General features: G+C 45.8%; 1 protein-coding gene across 14 annotated transcripts in view; it reads left to right on the forward strand.

Moving 5' to 3' along the window:
- Window positions 1–19715, forward strand: part of MYT1L (myelin transcription factor 1 like) — a 544402-nt gene that overhangs the window by 445024 nt on the left and 79663 nt on the right. For all 14 annotated transcript variants that reach the window (XM_054548446.1, XM_054548454.1, XM_054548453.1 and 11 more), the window contains 2 exons: window positions 108–229; window positions 1108–1176. In XM_054548446.1, the coding sequence (XP_054404421.1) occupies window positions 108–229; window positions 1108–1176 (191 nt within the window). The remainder of the gene's footprint in view (window positions 1–107; window positions 230–1107; window positions 1177–19715) is intronic.

Genomic DNA, 19715 nt, shown 5'->3' on the forward strand with positions numbered 1-19715 from the left:
GAAAGAGGTGTAAGATGTAGAGGCCACCCCAGAGCCACGAACCACCTCCCTCAGTCTGTGTGCCGTGTGATCATCCGTGTGGCTCTGAAGCTGTGTTTTGCCCACAGCCAGAAGACTTGGACCCATTCCAGGAGGCTCTAGAAGAAAGACGGTATCCCGGGGAGGTGACCATCCCAAGTCCCAAACCCAAGTACCCTCAGTGCAAGGAGAGCAAAAAGGATTTAATAACGTAAGCATGCTGTGAGGTGAAATTATGAATCTTCTTAATCTTCCCATTCTTTGGCTGATTTTTAAAAACCAGATCTGTATATGCCTTGCCGTTTGAGCATGCGACATTCGCAGCATATAAATGTTTCCGACTGCCGGGTCAGTAGAGTGAGCAGCTAACCTTGCACTTGCCTGTTCCCAGTGACGCTCTGTCGGACGGGGGCGTCCTTTTCATTTAACCCGTGCATTTTGCCGCTTTTCTTCAGGGTGCTTAAATCCCCTTGCAGACATTGCAGCTAAACTGGAAACAATGAAACTTTTTAAAAAGTTTTTTCTTTTTTTTAAACATACTTACTATTTTGGCTGTTTTTGTTTTTGTTTGGTGGCAGATGTCCAACTCCAGGGTGTGATGGGAGTGGTCATGTGACTGGTAATTACGCCTCACACAGAAGGTGTGACTTCATTTTTCTCATGGTGGATTCTGTCTTTTCAATTTATTGTTTTCAGCTTACCTCAACAATGCTGTCAAAGTAAAAATGTTGAATTCTGTGTCAACCCTTTAAGTGCTATATGTTGACCTTCAAAAGCATGCTAATATATGTGTTGTATAATGTCTTTTATTTTCAAATAAACGACCTAAATTTGTAAAATTCTTCTTAAGCATTTAAGAGCACAAATGTTTTATCTTATTTTTTAAACAATTGCTTATTAACAGAAATATTTTCTTAAATTTATATTCGAACCGATTCAGAATTAATTATACAAAAAAAAATTCAATATACAGCACTTGCCCATTGCTTTTCTGCATTAAACTCTTTAATTTCGGTTTTTATGTTGTGTTTGTTCGGGAGTTACGCGCTTCGCGGTTGACTGACCTGCCTGTCCCGGCCTGTCTTACAGTCTGTCTGGCTGCCCCCTGGCGGACAAAAGCATTCGAAGTATGCTGGCCACCAGCTCCCAAGAACTCAAGTAAGATTTAATGACAATAATTCTCTTTTAAAAATCCATGCACTCAGTAGTTCACAAAAAAAAAATGGTATGTCATTTGCAAAGAAAAATGTCTGTTAAAAAACATGGCCTGTGCATCCCAGTGCCTTGATGTAGACACGGGATTGAGTCCTCGGAATTTCAGCCACTTTTCCACACAACCCATTCTGCCTTTTCCCCTGACATACCTCCAGCTTGTTCATGTCATATCCTTCCTATCTGGAATATCCTAAAGCATGAGTGTTTTCTCTTCAGATATGCATGCATATGGAAGGGAAATTTTACAGTTACTCAAATTTTTAGAAAATGATTGTAAATAATCAAAATTTAATTTTTAAAAGAAATTCATAGGAGTATTTACAATATGGATACTTAAATAGCACTTATGACAAAATCTACCATCATAATAGCTAATTTCTTCAATACACTGTGGTCTTAGTCATGAATACTCTTTAGGACAGTGACAACTTGCGGTTTGGGGATCTGGAGAGTCATGGAATTCAACCAGACACACATCATTCTAGAGTTTTACCTCCCTCTTCTCTATGCCTGTAATTTTTAAGCATAAATCTGGCAAAATGGTGAAATACCTACATTTATACTGCAACACTGAGATTTTCCTCCTTCACATAGACATCTCTAGATGTAGGTCCAGACAGGTTCGGAAGAAGCGGGTAGAAGTCACGGGGGGAGTCTCAAAGCCTCCGCACTCCAGGGAGAGCATACGTGCAGGTGCACACATGCACACAGGGAAAGAGGGTGAGACCTGGGAGATGCTTACAGTGCGATGACAGCCAAGAGTCCCCAGATAATCTATTTAAATTATCGGACAGGCCATATCATTATGTCAAATTGCTTGGTTTTACTTTTGTTTGGAAAAAGCGTTATCCACGCAAAGATAATGCTGCTTTGCAACCCACATTTGATCTCTTTCCCAATCATCCCACCCCACCTCTGCATCCGAGGACCCTGACGATAGACCAGGACTATTGCAAAGTGTAGGCTTCTATTTCACACCCATGTCATCTTTTACAGGATCCCTGTCCAAGGCCCTAGGGCCATAGATCACCTGCTTATGTTCAGTGACTTCCTGAACTAGCTCTTTCGCCACAAGACCCTTGGAACTTTCTTCATGGAATGTAAACGCCTGGAGGGCTTCCTCTTACCTAACGGCTGTAAAGTCTGTAGCCTCATCCAAAACAGTGCCTCATGGACAAAGTAGCTTTAGGATCTCAAAACGGACAGCATTAACAAGAGCAATTAACCCACTTTGTTCAGGCGTCTTTTGTATGGCTCAAAAACCACATTTCCCTCATGGTCAAAACATGACTAACTCCACTTGGAACTTGGCCAATACATCAGAACATGGCAGCATTCCTTTGAATTTCTTGATGAGGGACACTTTGCAAAAGATTGGCACATCTCCAGTTCCAACAGGCCAGCTGTAGACAGGAAAACAGCCTCTGTAAAAGTTGCTTCTAGTGTTGCCTCTAACTGGTCAGAGACTGCAGGGATTCGTTTTCTTTGGCTTGCATCTCTTCACGTTGGGCTTGGCGGCTTATGTTGATTTGAAATTCTGAGCCAACTTGCTGTTTCTCCAGCATCGGCACTTTCTTCTTCTTTTACTTCATCTTGCAAGATGATGTGACGGTCCCCACCTTTAGCATTTCCGAGGGAGCCGGTTAGCTCTCACGCCTTCCAGGGCAGGGTGCGCATGGGCAGCCCCTCCTTCCCGCCTTGTCCTGGAGGGGAGACTGTATCTTCCAGGAGGTGGATGGCCTTTTCCTAATTTTGGTTGATCGAAAAGCCACACACATGTCTAAACTTACCTTTGCAAAAAGTCAATCCTATTCTGATAGAGCCTTTCTGGGAAATCTGAACTCGAATGAATTTCTTAAACTGTCCCTTTCTATGAATGGATCTTCAAAACTAAAAATTTCAATCAAGCATCTTCTATAAAAACACTCATGTTTCAATGACCAAATGTTGCTTGATGGTGTAACCATAGGTTATGATTTCTTTTCTTTAACCTGGTAATTGGTGACACCCTTTATCTGTTACTTGTTGGATCTGGGTCAGCAAGATCTGTTGGGTGGGTTTCTCAAGCCCAGGAGCATGGACTGAGCCCCTCATGACTCACAACAACTTTCTTTAGAATAATTCCCACATGGGTCCTTTTTTATATTCTTTGTGTATATTTTCAAGGGTTTGGTCAATTTGTCCTGCAGCAGCATCATCCCTGATTAACAGCATGATGTTAAGCCATTCACTGTGTCCTGTAACAATCTCTAATCGTTCATAAACACATAGTAGAAAGTGGACCCCAATTACCCCCAAAATTATTCTCTACAATATGTGTCAGCTAACAAATGGAACTTTCTGGAAATTTTCTTCTTGTCACTTCCAACACTGAATTGTGATATTTGGCCTTTAACAGGACATTCTTGATCATGGACAAAACAAATTTTCCAGATAAACTCTGGCTCTTGGATCCTCTAAGCTCTTAAACTTCCTGAGATAACACTTTGCCTGGTCTTACTCAAAGCAGCAAACATGGGACGTTTTGAAAAGAAAATCCATCACTTCATTGTCTAATTATGTATAATATGTAAACTGAAACTGGATTAAAATTTAACGTGCGCCTGAATCTTACTCCAACTCTGGGATTGTTGCTTTCTTTGCTCCCTAGCCCATCTGGTGTCGAAGACATAGTTCAGAGGCTCAGAAGTCAGGGAGGAAGCCCCCAGGGTAAAAGGGACACTTCGGGGAGGCAGACAGAGGAGGCACGCCCAGTTCCGAAAGCCTCTGTGCCTGGCAGACTTTTGCGCGTCGATGCTTTGAGGTGGAGCTCACCGTCACCTTGTATGCCCTTTCTAGGAGTTGACCTCACAGGGTTGCCGTGAGCCCTGCCTGGCTGTGATGTTCACTGAGACCACAGGCCAAAAAGCAAAAAAGCATACATTTGTGCAAATTAGAGTTTTTGGGGGTGAGAACTCTCCCCACCATGAGCTCTGATTCTCAGAAAAGTTTCTTCTTGTGACATTTCATTTGCTAGGATTCCCTGAAAGAAACAGCAGGAAAGAGCTTGCAAAACCTATCAGAGCTGGTCAGCCTTTTCTTTTTCTTTTTCATTTTCTTAGGGAACCATATTCTCCCAGCCAGGAATTATTTTTTTCTACTTTCAGATATGTGTGCCGTTGTTGACATGGGCATGGTGTAGGTATAACCAATGTGAGCCAAATACAAACTTATTTCGATCACAGGGAATTGGCTCTTAAGAGGAGCCAACAAATCGGCTTCCATTGATGCTTCGGTTGGCCAAATTAAGATTCCTCCTTATTATCCATGCCTTTATCTTATAATACCACGAGTCCTGACATTAGTGTAACTCCTTGTAGGAAAAAGAACCTTGGGCCACTTGTTAGTTTTCCTGATGTCTCAGCTTGGACTGAGTCATCATGGCAGTGAGCAGATTGTACTTTTGGTCCCTTGGCCTTTGCAATGGTCTCGTATGCTCTGTAGTCTCTAGGCTTGTATCCTAGGCATTGTCAGCTTGTATCCTAGGCATTTTCAGCTTGTATCCTAGGCATTTTCAGCTTGAGCATACAGGAATTTTAGCCACATCTACCACATCTTTTTAACCTGGTCACATGCATTTTAAAATACATCATAAATCAAAGAATTAACATTTTGAACGTAGGTCAAGATGTTGCTTTTTGCTAAGGTTACTTATTTCTAGACCATCCCGAGGCTTAGATTCTCTGCTGTAAACTTAACGCAGGCACAGGGAGATTATTTACCAGGCTCTCCTGGAGAGAGATGTGAGCTTTGCTCACCCCACAGCTTCCATTGTTCGGGTGCAGGAAGGTCATCTGCTTTGACTGTTCACCAAGTTCTTAGGAATAATCCTCATTTCGGTAATCTTTTGCTTTCACAGTTTACAATAGTCAATCCACAGAACTCTGTGAATTACAACTGCCCTCGGCTGGGGTCTGGTTTCTTTAACAGGAGGCCGTATTTCTTTATCGGGGAATGAGTTAACCTCAGTGTAAATTCAGCTCTTTTAGGACAGAAAGTTGTGTGATTTCAGCTTCTACATTGGGAGGAGAGCTAATGTGTGATCTCCCACTTCAAAGATTGCTCCTATAACACCCTTGTTTCTGTTATAAAAAATCGAACCATTCGGCAGCAGACTTGGCTCACCCAAGAGCACCTGAGTGCACGTGATCAGCCATGTGCGTGAATGGGAATGTCTCGGGGGAGAAGAGGTGATGGCCTGGGGTTTCTCAGGTGCGGGTCACTCCCGTGCACAGGGTCCACTGGGACTCTAGCAAGCACGGCCCAGGTCACGGGGTTTGAGCTCCTGCCCCAGAGCCTTCCCCAGATCTGTGGTGGTACCTGCTTGTGCTGAAATACTGCAGGCTTGTAGGGTGCCTGACAATGGACAAAATGCTTCTGCACAGACTGTTACCTTCGTGAGGAAAGGGGCGAAGGGGTGCTTAGACCCATTTTACGGATGTGAGAACTGAGGAACGGGTGGTTGGACTGCCCAGTTGAGATGTAGAGACAATCAACTGCAAGGACAAAGCCTGTCTCAGAAGCTTTCCCACGCTTCACGCTTGCTCCTCAAAATCAGGACAAAGCCCGAGCTCAGAATCTTTCCCACGCTTCATGCCTGCTCCTCAATCATTAATACCACCACCTTCGGTGTGCTGCTTTGTGATTGAGATTTAAAGGTTTACATTTAGCGATGACTACAGCCATACACATGCACACACACAGAGAGAATTTATTTTTATTTCCACACTTGGCCTTGTGCAGTTTCCCTGTGACCCGCACAGGGAGCTGAGCTGAGACCTGCCCAGCGGTGGCCAACCCCCCAGCACTGTGCCACATCCCTGTTGGAAAGCTGACACGCCCACTCCTCACAATCAGCTAAATGCATTTTGAACTTGCTCCTCCAGGGACCCAGTTCTACCATTTATATTTTCACATCTGTAAATGGTTTATAAAGTTTGCACTATGGCATTTACAAAAAATATCCTACAAAATACAGCCTATTGGAGTTTTATCATAATGAGTAGGAGAAATTAAAATATAGGAAATACAATTAAGCATAATACAGTAAAACTTCTAAAACAAGAATGTTTCAGAATGACTCCAGACACACACACACACACACACACACACACACACGAACCTGCAAACCAACAATAAACCACCCAGGTCTTGGTTCACGGCGTTTCTTGTTGAGGGAAGATGAGCCAGAAACACCTTGGTCTTTCCTTCTGTTTCTCAAGTCCACTGTCAGGGCGAGCCCAGCAGCAGGAGCCTCCCTGGGCCCAGTGGAAGAGGCTACAAGCGGGGAGGGTCCCTGCTGCGAATCTTTCTTCCTGCCTCCTCCTGCTCTCACAGTAAGCCTGAGACCTGGATTATTAAGGGTGGGACCCAGGCATTGGGGTTTGGGCTGAATCTGACTTCTTTTAACTAACTATACTGACGCACAAGCCAGCCAAAAACAAAACAACCACCACATCGAGAACCTTTAGTGTTTAGCTTTTTAAAGGGCTTGATGAAACGTTCCTAAAGTTCTCCAGTAATATTTGAAACGCAGTGCAGGTCTGTCTGTTTATGCCTCGCCATTGTCATGGTTTTGATGAAGAAAATATTAAAATTCACTGAGTAAAAACTCAGACTTGGGTAACACAAGGAGGCAAGAGGTGGCAGGATCAGAGGCCGGTGGCCAAGATGCTCTGCTTTTCATGGAGAGGTTCTTTGTGCAAAAGAAAACTCAGACCATAGGTTTTCCAGTCATTGGGGAGCACTGTCAATCTCCCTGTGCCTCAGTTTCCTTCCCTGTGAAGCAGGACAGTACTGATAGCAAGCACACACCTGACATTCAATACCTGTTACCACTGACAACAACTGTGTACAAAAATCCCCACAAAATGAAACTTTTCCATTTTTCATTTATATTTCATTATTCATTCTTCTGAAAACTAAATGAAACATACTGCATGTAGACCTGACTGCCCAATCTACAGTCAGTTAAGAAAATAAAGTCTTGTTTAAAAGTTTTCTAGCTACTCAGGAGGCTGAGGCACAAGAATCGCTGGAACCCGGGAGGCAGAGGTCGCGGTGAGCCAAGATCGTGCCACTGCACTCTAGCCTGGGTGACAGAGTGAGACTCTGTCTCAAAAAGTAAAAATAAAAAAAGCTTTCTCCATCTTACCTTACCTCATTTATTGCTCAGGTCAAAAATGTTTTTACCTTTGCAGCCCCACACTTTGGCAGAGTCAGCATACTGTTTGCTAAAGAGAGGGTAGCTTCTACTGACATTTTATTTTATCTTTAATTTGCCATATTTACCGGCTTCTTGACCAAATTGATCTGTTTGCCTTAAACCATTTAAAAGGCAGTTTTCAAGGATGGTGGCTTGATTGAACTCAGAGATAGGGAGCTCGACTCTCCCAGGGAATTAAGGTAAATTCCTAACTGTTCACTGAAGCTGGCTTTGTGATGTTTTTGGTTTTTATTGTGACAAATTTTGGAACATTTTAAATTCAGAAGAAAATCATGAGGAAGATTTTTTAATGAAATATTTCTTAGCATTCCATTCTTTCATTTCAAAATTATGAAACATTTAATACAAACATCAGAAACTACTGAATTGTATTGCATACTTTCAAACAAAAATCATTTGTCATCAAATCAAATGTAAAATAATGCATCTTATACAACCTATTTCAAAAATTTTTAAATTGATTTTTTAACTTCTGGATGACTTTTTAATATATACAGTATTCCTGTCACACATGAACAGAAGGAAGAATTTATTGTCCTTATAATTGTAAGTACCAAAGTTTTAAAGTTATTTAAAATATATACACACATATATTACTAAACTATAAATATATATTATTATTTTTCACACACACATTTTTTGTTATTTTTTGCTCTAGGTTTCAAAGATGGACACATTTCCTTTCATGAGACATGTTACATTGTCTGAGGTCTCTTCATATTTCACACCTAATTAAATTTGGCCTCTCCTAATTTGGGGGAATTCTGGGCTCCTCTGGAGTGGCTCTGAGAAATGAGCTTTCTTGGACTTCATGGACCCCCACATATGACTCTGGGCAGCATGGATGAGAAGCCAGCACTCTCTGATGGGAGAGTCTAGTCAGAATGAGGAGGTTATGTTGTCCTTTAATTGTACCTCTGAGGTTTTAATCTAGTAAACACTTCACTAATTTGTAGTTCCCTGGAGCAAAATGAATGAAATTGGAAATAAAGTAGATGCTCCCTTTGGGAAATGATTGACAAGGATTTGGGATTTCCTGGCCATTTCAGGAGAGACTCGTTCTCTCCCAGGCCCTTTCTTGAGTGAAAGGCTTTGAAGGAACTCAGGGACCACTGGGTGCACAGGGGCCTGGGAAGCAGGAAAGCTCACAGCCATGTCTGCAGTTTCAACCTGTCGCTGTGCTCTCTCTTCCATGTGATCTGTGGCCTTCCAGGGGTGATGACTCAGGGAAATTACTTCTCTTCTCTTCTCTTCTCTTCTCTTGTATTGTTTTGTCGCATTTTTACAGAAAGAGGTTTGCTTCTGACACTAGTGAATTCCATTTAATGACGTTTTAAAAGTTGCTAGGTTCTACAGGTGATTACATGTTTCTATTCATGAATGAGAGATGGAGACATCTCGCCTACCTCCAAAGAGAAATTGGGAATATTATAAGAATGTAAAGAGGTTGGACATCCCACACTTACCTGATGTTTTTAAGAAAAAGCTTTCTAATAATTAAAATAAAATGTGACTTGGTTATGGAAATGAGAGCCTGAAATGCCCGATGGAGCTTTCTGGGATGAAGTTGCCTGTTCTGTGCTGTCCCACACGAAAGTCACAAGCTGCCTGAATGAGGCTGCCATGGCTAAGGAAGTGCATTCTTGATCGTATTTCATCTACATTAATTCAAACTTAAATGCCCACATACCAAGCAGGTATACACACTGGACAGTGCTCAAGAGAACCCTACACTTATTTTATATTGTTCTCTGTGTAGTTTTTACTACACAAAGAACAAGAGAAATTGTCTTAATTCTAATTAGAATTACATTCTAACAAACGTGTAGGAATATTCCATTTCTGAAACTGAACAGTTTATGATATTTTTTAAGCATCTGGCTTATACTATTAAGCCATTGTCAAATAGGTTAATAATTTTTTATTAATATACTGGTATCTTTTTTGTTTGATGCAGTTTGTAGACAGATTAAAACTAAATGTGAAGTAAATGTCAGTGTTACCATTTTCAGAATGGAATACCTGCAAGCTGCACGGTGAGATGAGTGCAAACCTCACTGTTTGGGACGAGCACTGGGGCAGCACTCAATAGAAGTTAGTGGAGAGACTCAGTTACGCTATTGTGAAAAGCCATGCAACTTGATTACTTTCAAGCATGGGCAGAAATTCACATTTAGTTAATCAGGTGTTATCAAAGAGAGGGCCACAGGCCACCTCCTTCAGTGACTAAATAGACCTGACATAATTAACACATACATGGCTAATAATTGGGGCCTTCAAGTTCTTGGAAGCCTGTTTCCACCCATATCTTCGACATTTCTCTCCCAAGCTTGCTGATCCATTAATTAGCAGTACCTGCAGAGAAAAGCTTACTCCATGGAGGGGGGACCCCAGCACTTCCCTGGTCCCAATTAGTTTTCATGTCGAATTAGGAAGATGTCATTATCATGCATTATTTTTTTACAATGTAGGATACAAACAAGTGACCTATTTTAGGCAATTTTTGGTCTCAGAGCCAATTGAGAGCAAGCAGAGTTCAGCAGAACTGCTCACAGCCATGGCCGCGCCCGGAGCCCCTGCCTGTCCCAGCACAGGCATGCGAGTGGCCAGGTCCCATTCCTCGGCTCTCACCGTTCATGTCCCTCTCCCTTGGCCAAGTGCTGTTGGCGTTCATCATGCACTGTCACTGAACAAGGATAAAAAATCCGCCTGATATATAAAAGCACCTGCTTCTGGCACAAATGCATCCTCTTAGCGAAGGGGAGAAAATATCAGTTGAGCAAGGAAGTTTTTAAATGACTTTTTGGACATAAACCTAATATAAGCTCAAAAAATTGAGAAAGAAAAGAATTGGAAAAAAGAAAAAATACGTATAATCTCACCACCCTCACAGATACGTTTGCATTTTTGTACAATCACAGTGTGATTGAAACCTGCTTTTCTGCTTAGCGTATAAGTCATATAATCTTATTTTTAATCACTGCATCATATTTCGGGGAAAATGTGTTTTTGCAGCTTCCATCATAGCCAACAAGTGATAAAAGTCTCCAGCACCAGGAATCCAGGCATTCTGAAGCCTGTGTTCTCCATGAGGGCCCCTTCCTCACCTGTGCAGCTGCAACCACGGGGTCTCCCCAGAGCTAGGATGATCCATGAGGGCCCCTTCCTCACCTGTGCAGCCGCAACTACGGGGGTCTCCCCAGAGCTAGGATGATCCATGAGGGCCCCTTCCTCACCTGTGCAGCTGCAACCACGGGGGTGTCCCCAGAGCTAGGATGATGATAGGCAGAGCTTAGATGCTAAAGGGCTTTGCGGAGTGGGTTTTTCTGCTGCAGGGGTATAATTTATCCTGCAAAACCACAGACTGACTGTGTGGTGCTCTCTGAGCTCTGGTCCTCCCGTGAGACCCTGGTCATAAGGAGACTCAGCTTGACTCTCCGGCAGGGTGAACAAGCCAGGTCTCTGTCCTCCCCTGGTCTGACTTTTGGGGAGATGGCGGACACACAGTCCCAGCATGCTTAGAAGACACCAGGATGCCAGCAGAGGAGAGGTGGGGAAAAAGTTCTAGAGCAGCAGAGCAGTGTAGGTCGCTGGTCTTGGCAGGACTTTAGTTCTGTACTGAGACGTTGCTTCTCAAATCTCCCTAGTGCCTTGCAGTTAGAGGCCAGTCCGGAGCTCTGGCAGTGGGGTGCAGAGCTGGGATGGGAGGAAGCAGGTGCTGAGGTTTCAATGGCGGCACGTGTAGGGTCAGCTGCGGGAACTCGGTGTGGGGCGGACAGCGTCCAGGAGGGTCACCCAGAGGCCCACTCTGGCCACGGGCCATGGGGAAAGGTTGCTGGGGTGAGGGGTGGGCGCGGGCTCAGGAGCCCCAGATGGACGGGTGGGTCAGGGTCCCTGCAGGAGCTGTGTGGAGATGTGGAGGAGAGGGATGTTGTGCATGTGTGGGGGTGCTCTGGGGGCCTGTCCCCAGGCTGGACGCGGAGTCCTGGAGACGGATGGCACAAAGGCCATGCGTGGACGCATCACCAGGCAGTGGGTGTTGACAGACGAGGATGCCAAGACCCACCCCTTCTCACTCTCCCAGACTCTGGGGCTCAGGCCCACGCCCTGAGTCTGTTTCCACACCCAGCGAGAGGGGCCCACAGAATCCGATTTTCTGGGAATTAAAATAACTACAAAATTTGGAAATTCCATCACAAAGATTTCTTCTCCAAATGTCCTACTCACCTGAGAGTGCAGCATTCCCCTGCACGTCACTGAAAATACCCGGGAATCAGGTGGCCGAAGAGACTTTCAATATCACTCCAGCCCTCAACCTCACCGCAGATGTGCACATGGACAGAACTGTACTCCAGAAATCTGAAGTGTACATCTTTGTTAAGATATAACTATTGGGGATTATTTAAATAAGATTAAATAATGTGTTTTTCCTGTAACACATGAGCAGAGAGATAGGGCCCCACTTTCAAGGGTAGAGAAGTTCACCTGCACGGCTGCACTAAGAGTGCAGAGTCCTGGGGTGGGAGAGGGAGCAGCGAGTTAATTCTTCCTCACTGAACCCTTGAACAAAGCAGGCGGAGGCTTAGGTGTGGCACTGCTAGGTCAAGAAAGAATCGGAATGAAGGTCTTCTAGAGGACATTTCTTTCCTGCCAATAATCTGATTATCAAACAGGATCTGCTTCCGCTCATCGCTTCCCGGACATCCACCCTGAGTAAAGTCTGGTTGCCTCCTGGCCCGGTGCTTGAGGACAGAGACAGAACGGCAGTGAGGCCGGGAGGGAAACTGAGGCACTCGCCTTCTCCTGAGAGAACTGCTTTGATTTTGCCTTGAACAGGAAGGATGGGACACCTTCAGAGATGTGCAAAGTATTTCACCACAAGGCTTGAAGACAGCGTAAGGAATCTGAAAATGTGTATTTCTATATTCTTAAAACAACCATTTAAAATGTATGCATGTCTCTTGGTGCAAGGACCACGTCATGCCCTTCCCTCTTGGCCCTTGGCAAGGCAGGCACACTCCCTTGAAATGGCCTTCCTTGGCCTCCCTGTTTTCTGAAATCTAGCCTGTTCACCCAGGCCCAACACCAGCACAACGTGCGACTCACTGAGGGTCCACTTTCCCGCCTCAGGATGTCAGCCCGGCCACTGTGACCTTTCCCCGCAGCGATCGCACTCACCCTGGCGGCTCTGTGCTCAGTCAGTATCTTCTGCCTGCGCCAGAACATAGACGCCTTGGGGTAGGACGCCAGGCTTCCAGATTTGAGCTTCTCCCTGACAGCTCCCCTCAGCACATGCTGCCCATTGTTTAAAATCCAGGCCTTTAAGTAAAAAAGCTAATGAGTAAATGAGAATATACTTATCTGCACCAAACAGCCCTGTGAGGAACGCAAGGACTCTGGAGGGAGGACCACGGATGGGCCAGCAGAGCGGCCGCCAGGTAACCTCAGAAAGGAGGCTGCCTGTCCGAGCTCCTGGCTCTTCCTTAGTGAGGGGAGGGGCTGGCAAGATTGTCAGAAGTTCACACGAGCCTGAAAATCCTGTTGCCCTAGGTGGAAATGGGGCAGGGGGATGGCTGAGGCCAGCATGTCACCTTTCCATGAGGACAGCTGTAGGACTGGCTGCTGGAGTTGCCTGCAAGTGGGATCAGGTTGCAGCATGACATGGAGGTGACAAACAGCACGGACAGAGGGACATGGCTCCCCCCTGGCTCTGCCGCCCAGCGTCCCACATCATCACCTGCAGCAGGGCCTCGGACGGGGGAGCAGGTGATGGAGGAAGGACATCCGGCCCAGCTGCTGGACCACAGGTCGGTGGAAGCCACATCGTTGCCCATCAGGTACGCCTGGCTGCCCCCCATCATGCCCTGAGCCCACATGGCCCGTCCACAGCCCTCCCCATAGCAGGGGAGAGGAGCCCAGGGTGCAGCAGAGAGATAAGTCTGGCCAGTGCTAAAGGAAGTCAGCAGAGTTCGACAATCTTAACCAACGTGAAAACACTTAATAAAATAAGGAAAACACAGCGCTTTTCCCTGTAACATTAGCTTGTCTTCACAAAGCAGGTGACCTTCTGCGCCCACTTCACAGATGGGGACCCTGAGGCTTCTTGTGGAGAAATGACTTGGATCTTTCCTTTTAAACTCATATTCACCTCCCACATTTAAAACTCATCTTGGGGAAAAAAAAAAAAGAGCGTTTCCTGTTTTCCACACCTGGGTTGTTTGTGGAGGGAAAGGAGAACATTGGGTTGCTGAGAACATGGGCGTTCATCTCAGGCCAGCGCGCACACCCCTGGATCCATGTCCTGGCCGCCCTCTCCTCACCCTCTCCCCGTCCTTCCCCCGACTGTAGATTTCCTGTCACTTTCTTCATGCCCTGTCCCATAGAATCCAGTATCTTTGACCATCCCTCATAGAGTCCGATATCTTTGACCATCCCTCTCTGCCCCTCTCCATCTGGGTGGTGTTTATTATAGAGCCAGGTATCTTTGACCATCCCTCATAGAGTCTGGTATCTTTGACCATCCCTCTCCGCCCCTCTCCATCTGGGTGATGTTTATTAGATGGAAGACACTGAGCCATCAGAACTCATCAGGTGCTGAATTTTCAGGCCAAATAGCTTTGAGTGTATTCTACTCTTTAGAACTTGTCTACTCTCAGGAAGTCAAGATCTATTTGTCAATTTTTCTATTCTTATTCCTTTGTTTTATGTTAAATCTGTCATGTTTTCAGCTGAAGCTCACAGGTGAGGGTCAGAGCTCTCTCAGTGCTCCCCAGCAGGCCAGCACCCTGAGTCTGGGATTGGGGCTTTCTGTGCACTCAGAATGGTGCCTGATGCCTGCCAGACGCTGAACAAATCATCAGTGAATTTAATTGAAGCAAAAATCTCAGTCATTCTTATTAATGCTGGCATTTCAGGGGGACATCTGTAGCAATTACAATGCCATGTGCCTGACTGAGTTTGGGTTCAATCAGCTCTTACTATCAAATAACATGGTAGTGATTTGTGGCCTCTCCATATACAGCCTAGGAGGTGCTGGCATCTCTCTTAAGTATTTCTCATTTTTTTCTCATATCATGACAAGAGTTTTTGTCATTGAAAAATATCTGCCTTTAGCTGTTAATTTCTAGGGATATCAAATGGAGTAAGTTTTTAGGTAAAATAAAAATAGTTTAACATTTGTTTTTAATCCACTATTTTCTGTAAAAATGTATATATTTTAAAATATAGTCCGAATATTTAAATTGCATTGATAAAGTTTCCTTAAAGGCCTGGAAACATTTGAAAACCTGGGAGTGTCTCAAAACGTGCTGTGAGGCCCTGACCCTGGAGAGCGGAACCTCTCTCCACCTGTCAGCAGCACCTGTGATTTCTGTGGCCCCTCTGCAAAGGCCAAGGCAGGAGGCAGGAGCTGGGGCAGTGATTACGAGCACAGCCTTCAAAGCCAGACTGCTGGCTTCACTCCCTGGCTTGGCCACCCACAGGCTGTGTGATTCTCAGCGAGTTGCTTAACCTCTCTGTTTTCCCCATCTACGCAGGGAGGATCATGCTGGCCCCTACCTGAGAGGTCATGATTATAAAATTAAATGGGCTTATGTTTGTAACGTGCTCAGAATAGCACTTGGTGCCCAGAATAAGCTGTATAAGCATTTATTACAGAAAAGAATTAAATCCCAGAAAAGACAGGTAAGAACCAGGCCATGAATGGCCCGGAGTTCTGAGACTCTGTGGAGGAGGGAGGGCGTGTCAGAAAAAAGAGGACAAAGATAATTAACAAATTAAAATTTATCCCACTTCCAGCAAAGAATGAAATAAAACTTCTTATACTTGAAATTCCAACAACCAAGATCAAAATATTTCAAAGATAAAAGAATTCCATTTTTCGAATATGTCTTTGCCTTATTCTAATATGGTACAATTTAAAAATACTCAGACTTGTAGATCAGGCTGAAAATCATCAAATAAAAATGTTGATCAGCCCACAAGCCCATGGCTGATCTAGTCCACACCACTGCCTTCTCGCTGTCCTCACCACTTTCCAAATTCTAAACCATTTTCCTAGCTGGCATATTTTGGTTGTCTTATTCTCTGTCATTTCTTTATTTTTCAAACTGCCTTAAATTCTGGCTTCAGTTCTACCTTTCTTTGGATGACGTGTGTAAGGGTGAGAACGTGATGGAAACGGAGGCACTTTTCATGCCCTGGTGGATGACTGGGGGTCGGAACATAGCTCTCCAAGACAATGATGGAGACATCCAGAAATCTCCTCCCTTCTGTTTCCCATTCATGTAGATTCCAGGCCAGACCAGTCCCCAGGCTTCTTGGGGCAGCCTCTTTTACAGAAGATTAGACTTCCACTTCTGCAGTTACACGCTAGCTCCACCTTCATGTGGCTGCACCAGCATCACCTTGATCAGTTACCCGTCAAGTACAATGCAAGGTGCTCCGTCGTCTCTACAAATAATGCAGCTCATACAATGCGCCTCCTCCAGAATCCGTGTGGCGCTTCCGAGTTTCATGCCTCAGCGATAACCTGTGTTGCAGCTTCGGCTCGGATGGTCACCTCTTACTATCAGTGATAACAATTTTGGTTTAAATCCTAAACTCTCTTATCCATGCCAGTGGCATCTTATACTTGCAAACTCTTTTCTTCTTCCAGAATGTCGTGTTATCATTTGACCCACACAAGAATTTTTTCAACACATACTTGTTTAAGCCATCCTCGTTGTGCCAGGCCCTGAAGAGGCTGAGGACTGAGGTGGCCTGAGAGCCTGGGGAGCAGCTGGGCTGGGCATCTGCCCTGTGAGATGAGGGGAGGGGCACAGAGACCCTCGATCCAGACCCTTCACCCCTCTAGCCACCTGGGCTTCTGCAAGTCAATTAGACTTTCTGAGCTTCAGTTTTCTTATCTAGAAAAAGCAACAATACCCTCTGCCCTCCGGCTTCACTGGACTCATGTGGGGTCCCACAGGGGCATGCTTTGTCCAGCTCTCTGCAGAGGCCTGCGGCTGCAGGGCATGAATGGGTATCCCGGTTCTCCAGGCCACAGAACTGAGGAGCCCTCCCGGATAGGAGGGGCCCTCCCGGAATTCTCCAGCAGCGGCGGCTTCCAGGCAGGTCTGGAGGCAAATCTTCCCACAGAGTCCCCTGCATCAGTGCACAGAAACACGTGATCTTGGCACACGGAGATTTCCATAGCACTTTAAAGGTTAAATTAGTTGCCTAAGAGTAAAGGTTTTAATTTAGACATTTAAGTCACTTGATTTTTAATCCATCAGAATGATGACTTTTCTGTGTTAGCAGACTCTGGAAACCAGGAAGGGCCATGGATTAGACCGACTCTCAGACCCAGCTGCTCCTCCTCGGCTCCTTCTGTCTCACCTGCATTTCCTGTCCCTTTCCTCTCCCTCTGCGGGGAATCTGTGATGCATTGAAAATTGTTCATGTATCCCGTGCACCAACACATAGCCCCAGCCTAGGGCAGGGCGGGTAAAGCAGAAGACCGGTGAGAAACAGACGGTCCAAATGCCTGGTGGCCGGCTCGCGGAGCTGGGTCTCCACATACTGCAACCTGCTTCCACACATAGGACACTCTTTAGCAGTAACTTTCAGAAATGAATATTGTACTTCAATTAAAATTGTGATGCTGCTTTTCACAGAGACAAGATTTCAACCCAATCTTCCATAACTGGAGTAGCAAACAATGTTGATTAACATCTTCAGTGTGCCATAGGCTCTGACAAATCACATAAAGAGAAAACACAGATCACGTAAAATGTCCCTTTTGGAGTTCTGCCTAGAACAGCATGATTCAGAGTTCATGATGGACTTGCCTGGCCAGGTCTTGTCTACAGGAGAAGAGGAAAATTCTTTCCAAATGAGGTCTTTGGCCCAAAATCACCAACTGAAAAGAGACCCCTGGCCGCTGAGGCAAGACTGGGCCATTTTCACAAGCTCCTAGTGCCAGCAGACCGACCATCTATGGCCACCTCCACCCTGCCCTGTCCTGCTGTGTGTTTGAGAAGTTTCCAGGCTGCTGCTCTCTGGGGCAGAGTCATTCGTGACCTTTCCATAGCCACACAGAACAGGGAGGGAGCTGAGGAAGGAGAATGCCAGGGAAAGACCCATCTGCCAGCACCAAGCAGGCTAGAAGTCCCGGACCGAGCCTTCGGATCAGCATAATGGGACAGAGAGCTTGAGGACTCCTCCCCAAATCCATGCAGTTTGGGTGCACTTTGGATTTCTGCCAAAGCAACAAGCTTTCTCTGCACCGTGAAATGATTTCAACGAATAGTTTCAATGAAGAAATTCTCATTACTAGAGTCAGCATCTTCATGAGTCACCATCAGAACTGACATCATGCAACAGGTAGAGGAGAAGAAGAATGCCCTCTGAGTTCGACTTCTCGGCTCTGAAAAACCGTCTGACAACCCTGATAGCTCATCAACCTTACAAATGGTCAATTTTTCAATGCAATGGATGAAGGCTGTTTATTTTTAATGTCGTTTGAATTTAAAGCATTTATTAGGTGACTAGCTTGTTTCCTGGTATGGAAATTGGAGATCTGTGTGGTATAGTGAGCAGACACCGGCCCCAGATTCAAACAGCCTGGGGAGCTCCTGGCTTGCCACTTGCTGGGAAACCTGAACTCAGTACTTGGTTTTCTTCAAACCTCAACTTTTTCTCTCTGAAACTGGGATAATGATAATAATCATCTTCCAAGTCTAAGATGAGGACTAACTTAGATGAGTTAGCCTGTAAGTGCCTGATACTGTGTCTGGCAAACCGTAGGTAATCACTACCTACGACAGACCAGAACAGAGAGAAACGGCAGCATGAAGTCCTGCCTGCCTCGTCACCATTCCTTCCACCTTAGAACTAAATGCTTCTCCCTGAAACCAGGGCGTTCTCATCATCTTGGAGCCTGTGAAGTGTGTAGGGCACAGAGTCCCATCTCTGTTATACTGACCACATGCAGGCACACACGAAGGCTCACGTACATGCATGCACCGGCACCGTGCACAGGACAGGGAGCCTCTGGGAAGTGCAGCTGGCTACTGGGGAGGACTTGGAGTGCCAGGTCTCATGAGACACCCAACTCAGTGCCCTTCCCAACAGGCTGCGCCATCATCCCTGAACCACTTTCTTAGATGAAATGTCCAGGGCAGTTGGACAACACAACCCAGGTCCAGGACTGTGTGCTTTGTCTCTGGTGGAGGTACAGTGGCATGTGGAAAAGAGGATAAGTCCAGGACTGTGTGCTTTGTCTCTGGTGGAGGTACAGTGGCACATGGAAAAGAGGATTGCAGCTAACATGTGATTCTGGTTTCTATTTTGACTGTGCATGGACCGGTGAGGCACAGACCGTGCCCTGGTGGCCATGCCAGGAGGCAGTCCTGGCTGAAGCTCTAGCACCCATGGCCTGCGGAAGCTCAGTGACAGCTGGTGTGTGTTCCAAAGGTTCCTGGGCCGTATATCCTTATCCCGGCTGAGGGCTGGTTAAGCTGAACCCGGTGTCGCTGAGAGGCCTTCCCCTCTCCCGGGAGCCCACTCCCATGGCCACCACACCTGAGGGCATCTCCCCTCCCTCCTCAGTGCCTGGCAGCGCTGCACTCAGGCTCTCAGGTTTCCTGCACATGATAGAACTAGCCTGTACCACAGGGAGGAGGGGGGAGGAGGGAGCCTAGCAACCGTGTCTCTATAGCAACGCTCGCCTGCATCCCCCCTGCCTCTTAGCCCCAGGGCAGGCCCACGAGTGCCAGAGAAGGGGGGCACAGAGAAGGCAGCCTAAGGAATGGACCCCCTTCCCTTCCTAAGCCTTCAAAGAGCCTTCCTCCCTGGCTGGGGACGCCTGCCCTGCCTTCGAGGCCGGGGAGAGTGGGCTCTGGAGACCTGCTCCTTGCCAGTGCTGATAAGACAGGAAGATTAAAAACCACTGCAAGCCTCTCATCCTCTAAGATCCTTCCCAATTATCAAGGGTTTCTTCCTTCCTTCCTTCCTCTTCTAGAAAATCATTCCTATTCTTTCTTTGTAGCTTACATAACAACAGATCATTTTTTAAAAGGAGATTCTTTGCCTAAGAAGCACATTTTTGATATTATGCAAGTGCAGTTTCTATTAAAATACACTCTGAGACAGACACATTTTTAAATGATTTTCTTAAAAATCAGAGCCAAGGCCAGGCACGGTGTCTCACACCTGTAATCCCAGCACTTTGGGA

The sequence above is a fragment of the Pongo abelii genome, chromosome 12 (assembly GCF_028885655.2).
Source record: "Pongo abelii isolate AG06213 chromosome 12, NHGRI_mPonAbe1-v2.0_pri, whole genome shotgun sequence".
Classification (NCBI taxonomy): Eukaryota; Metazoa; Chordata; class Mammalia; order Primates; family Hominidae; genus Pongo; species Pongo abelii.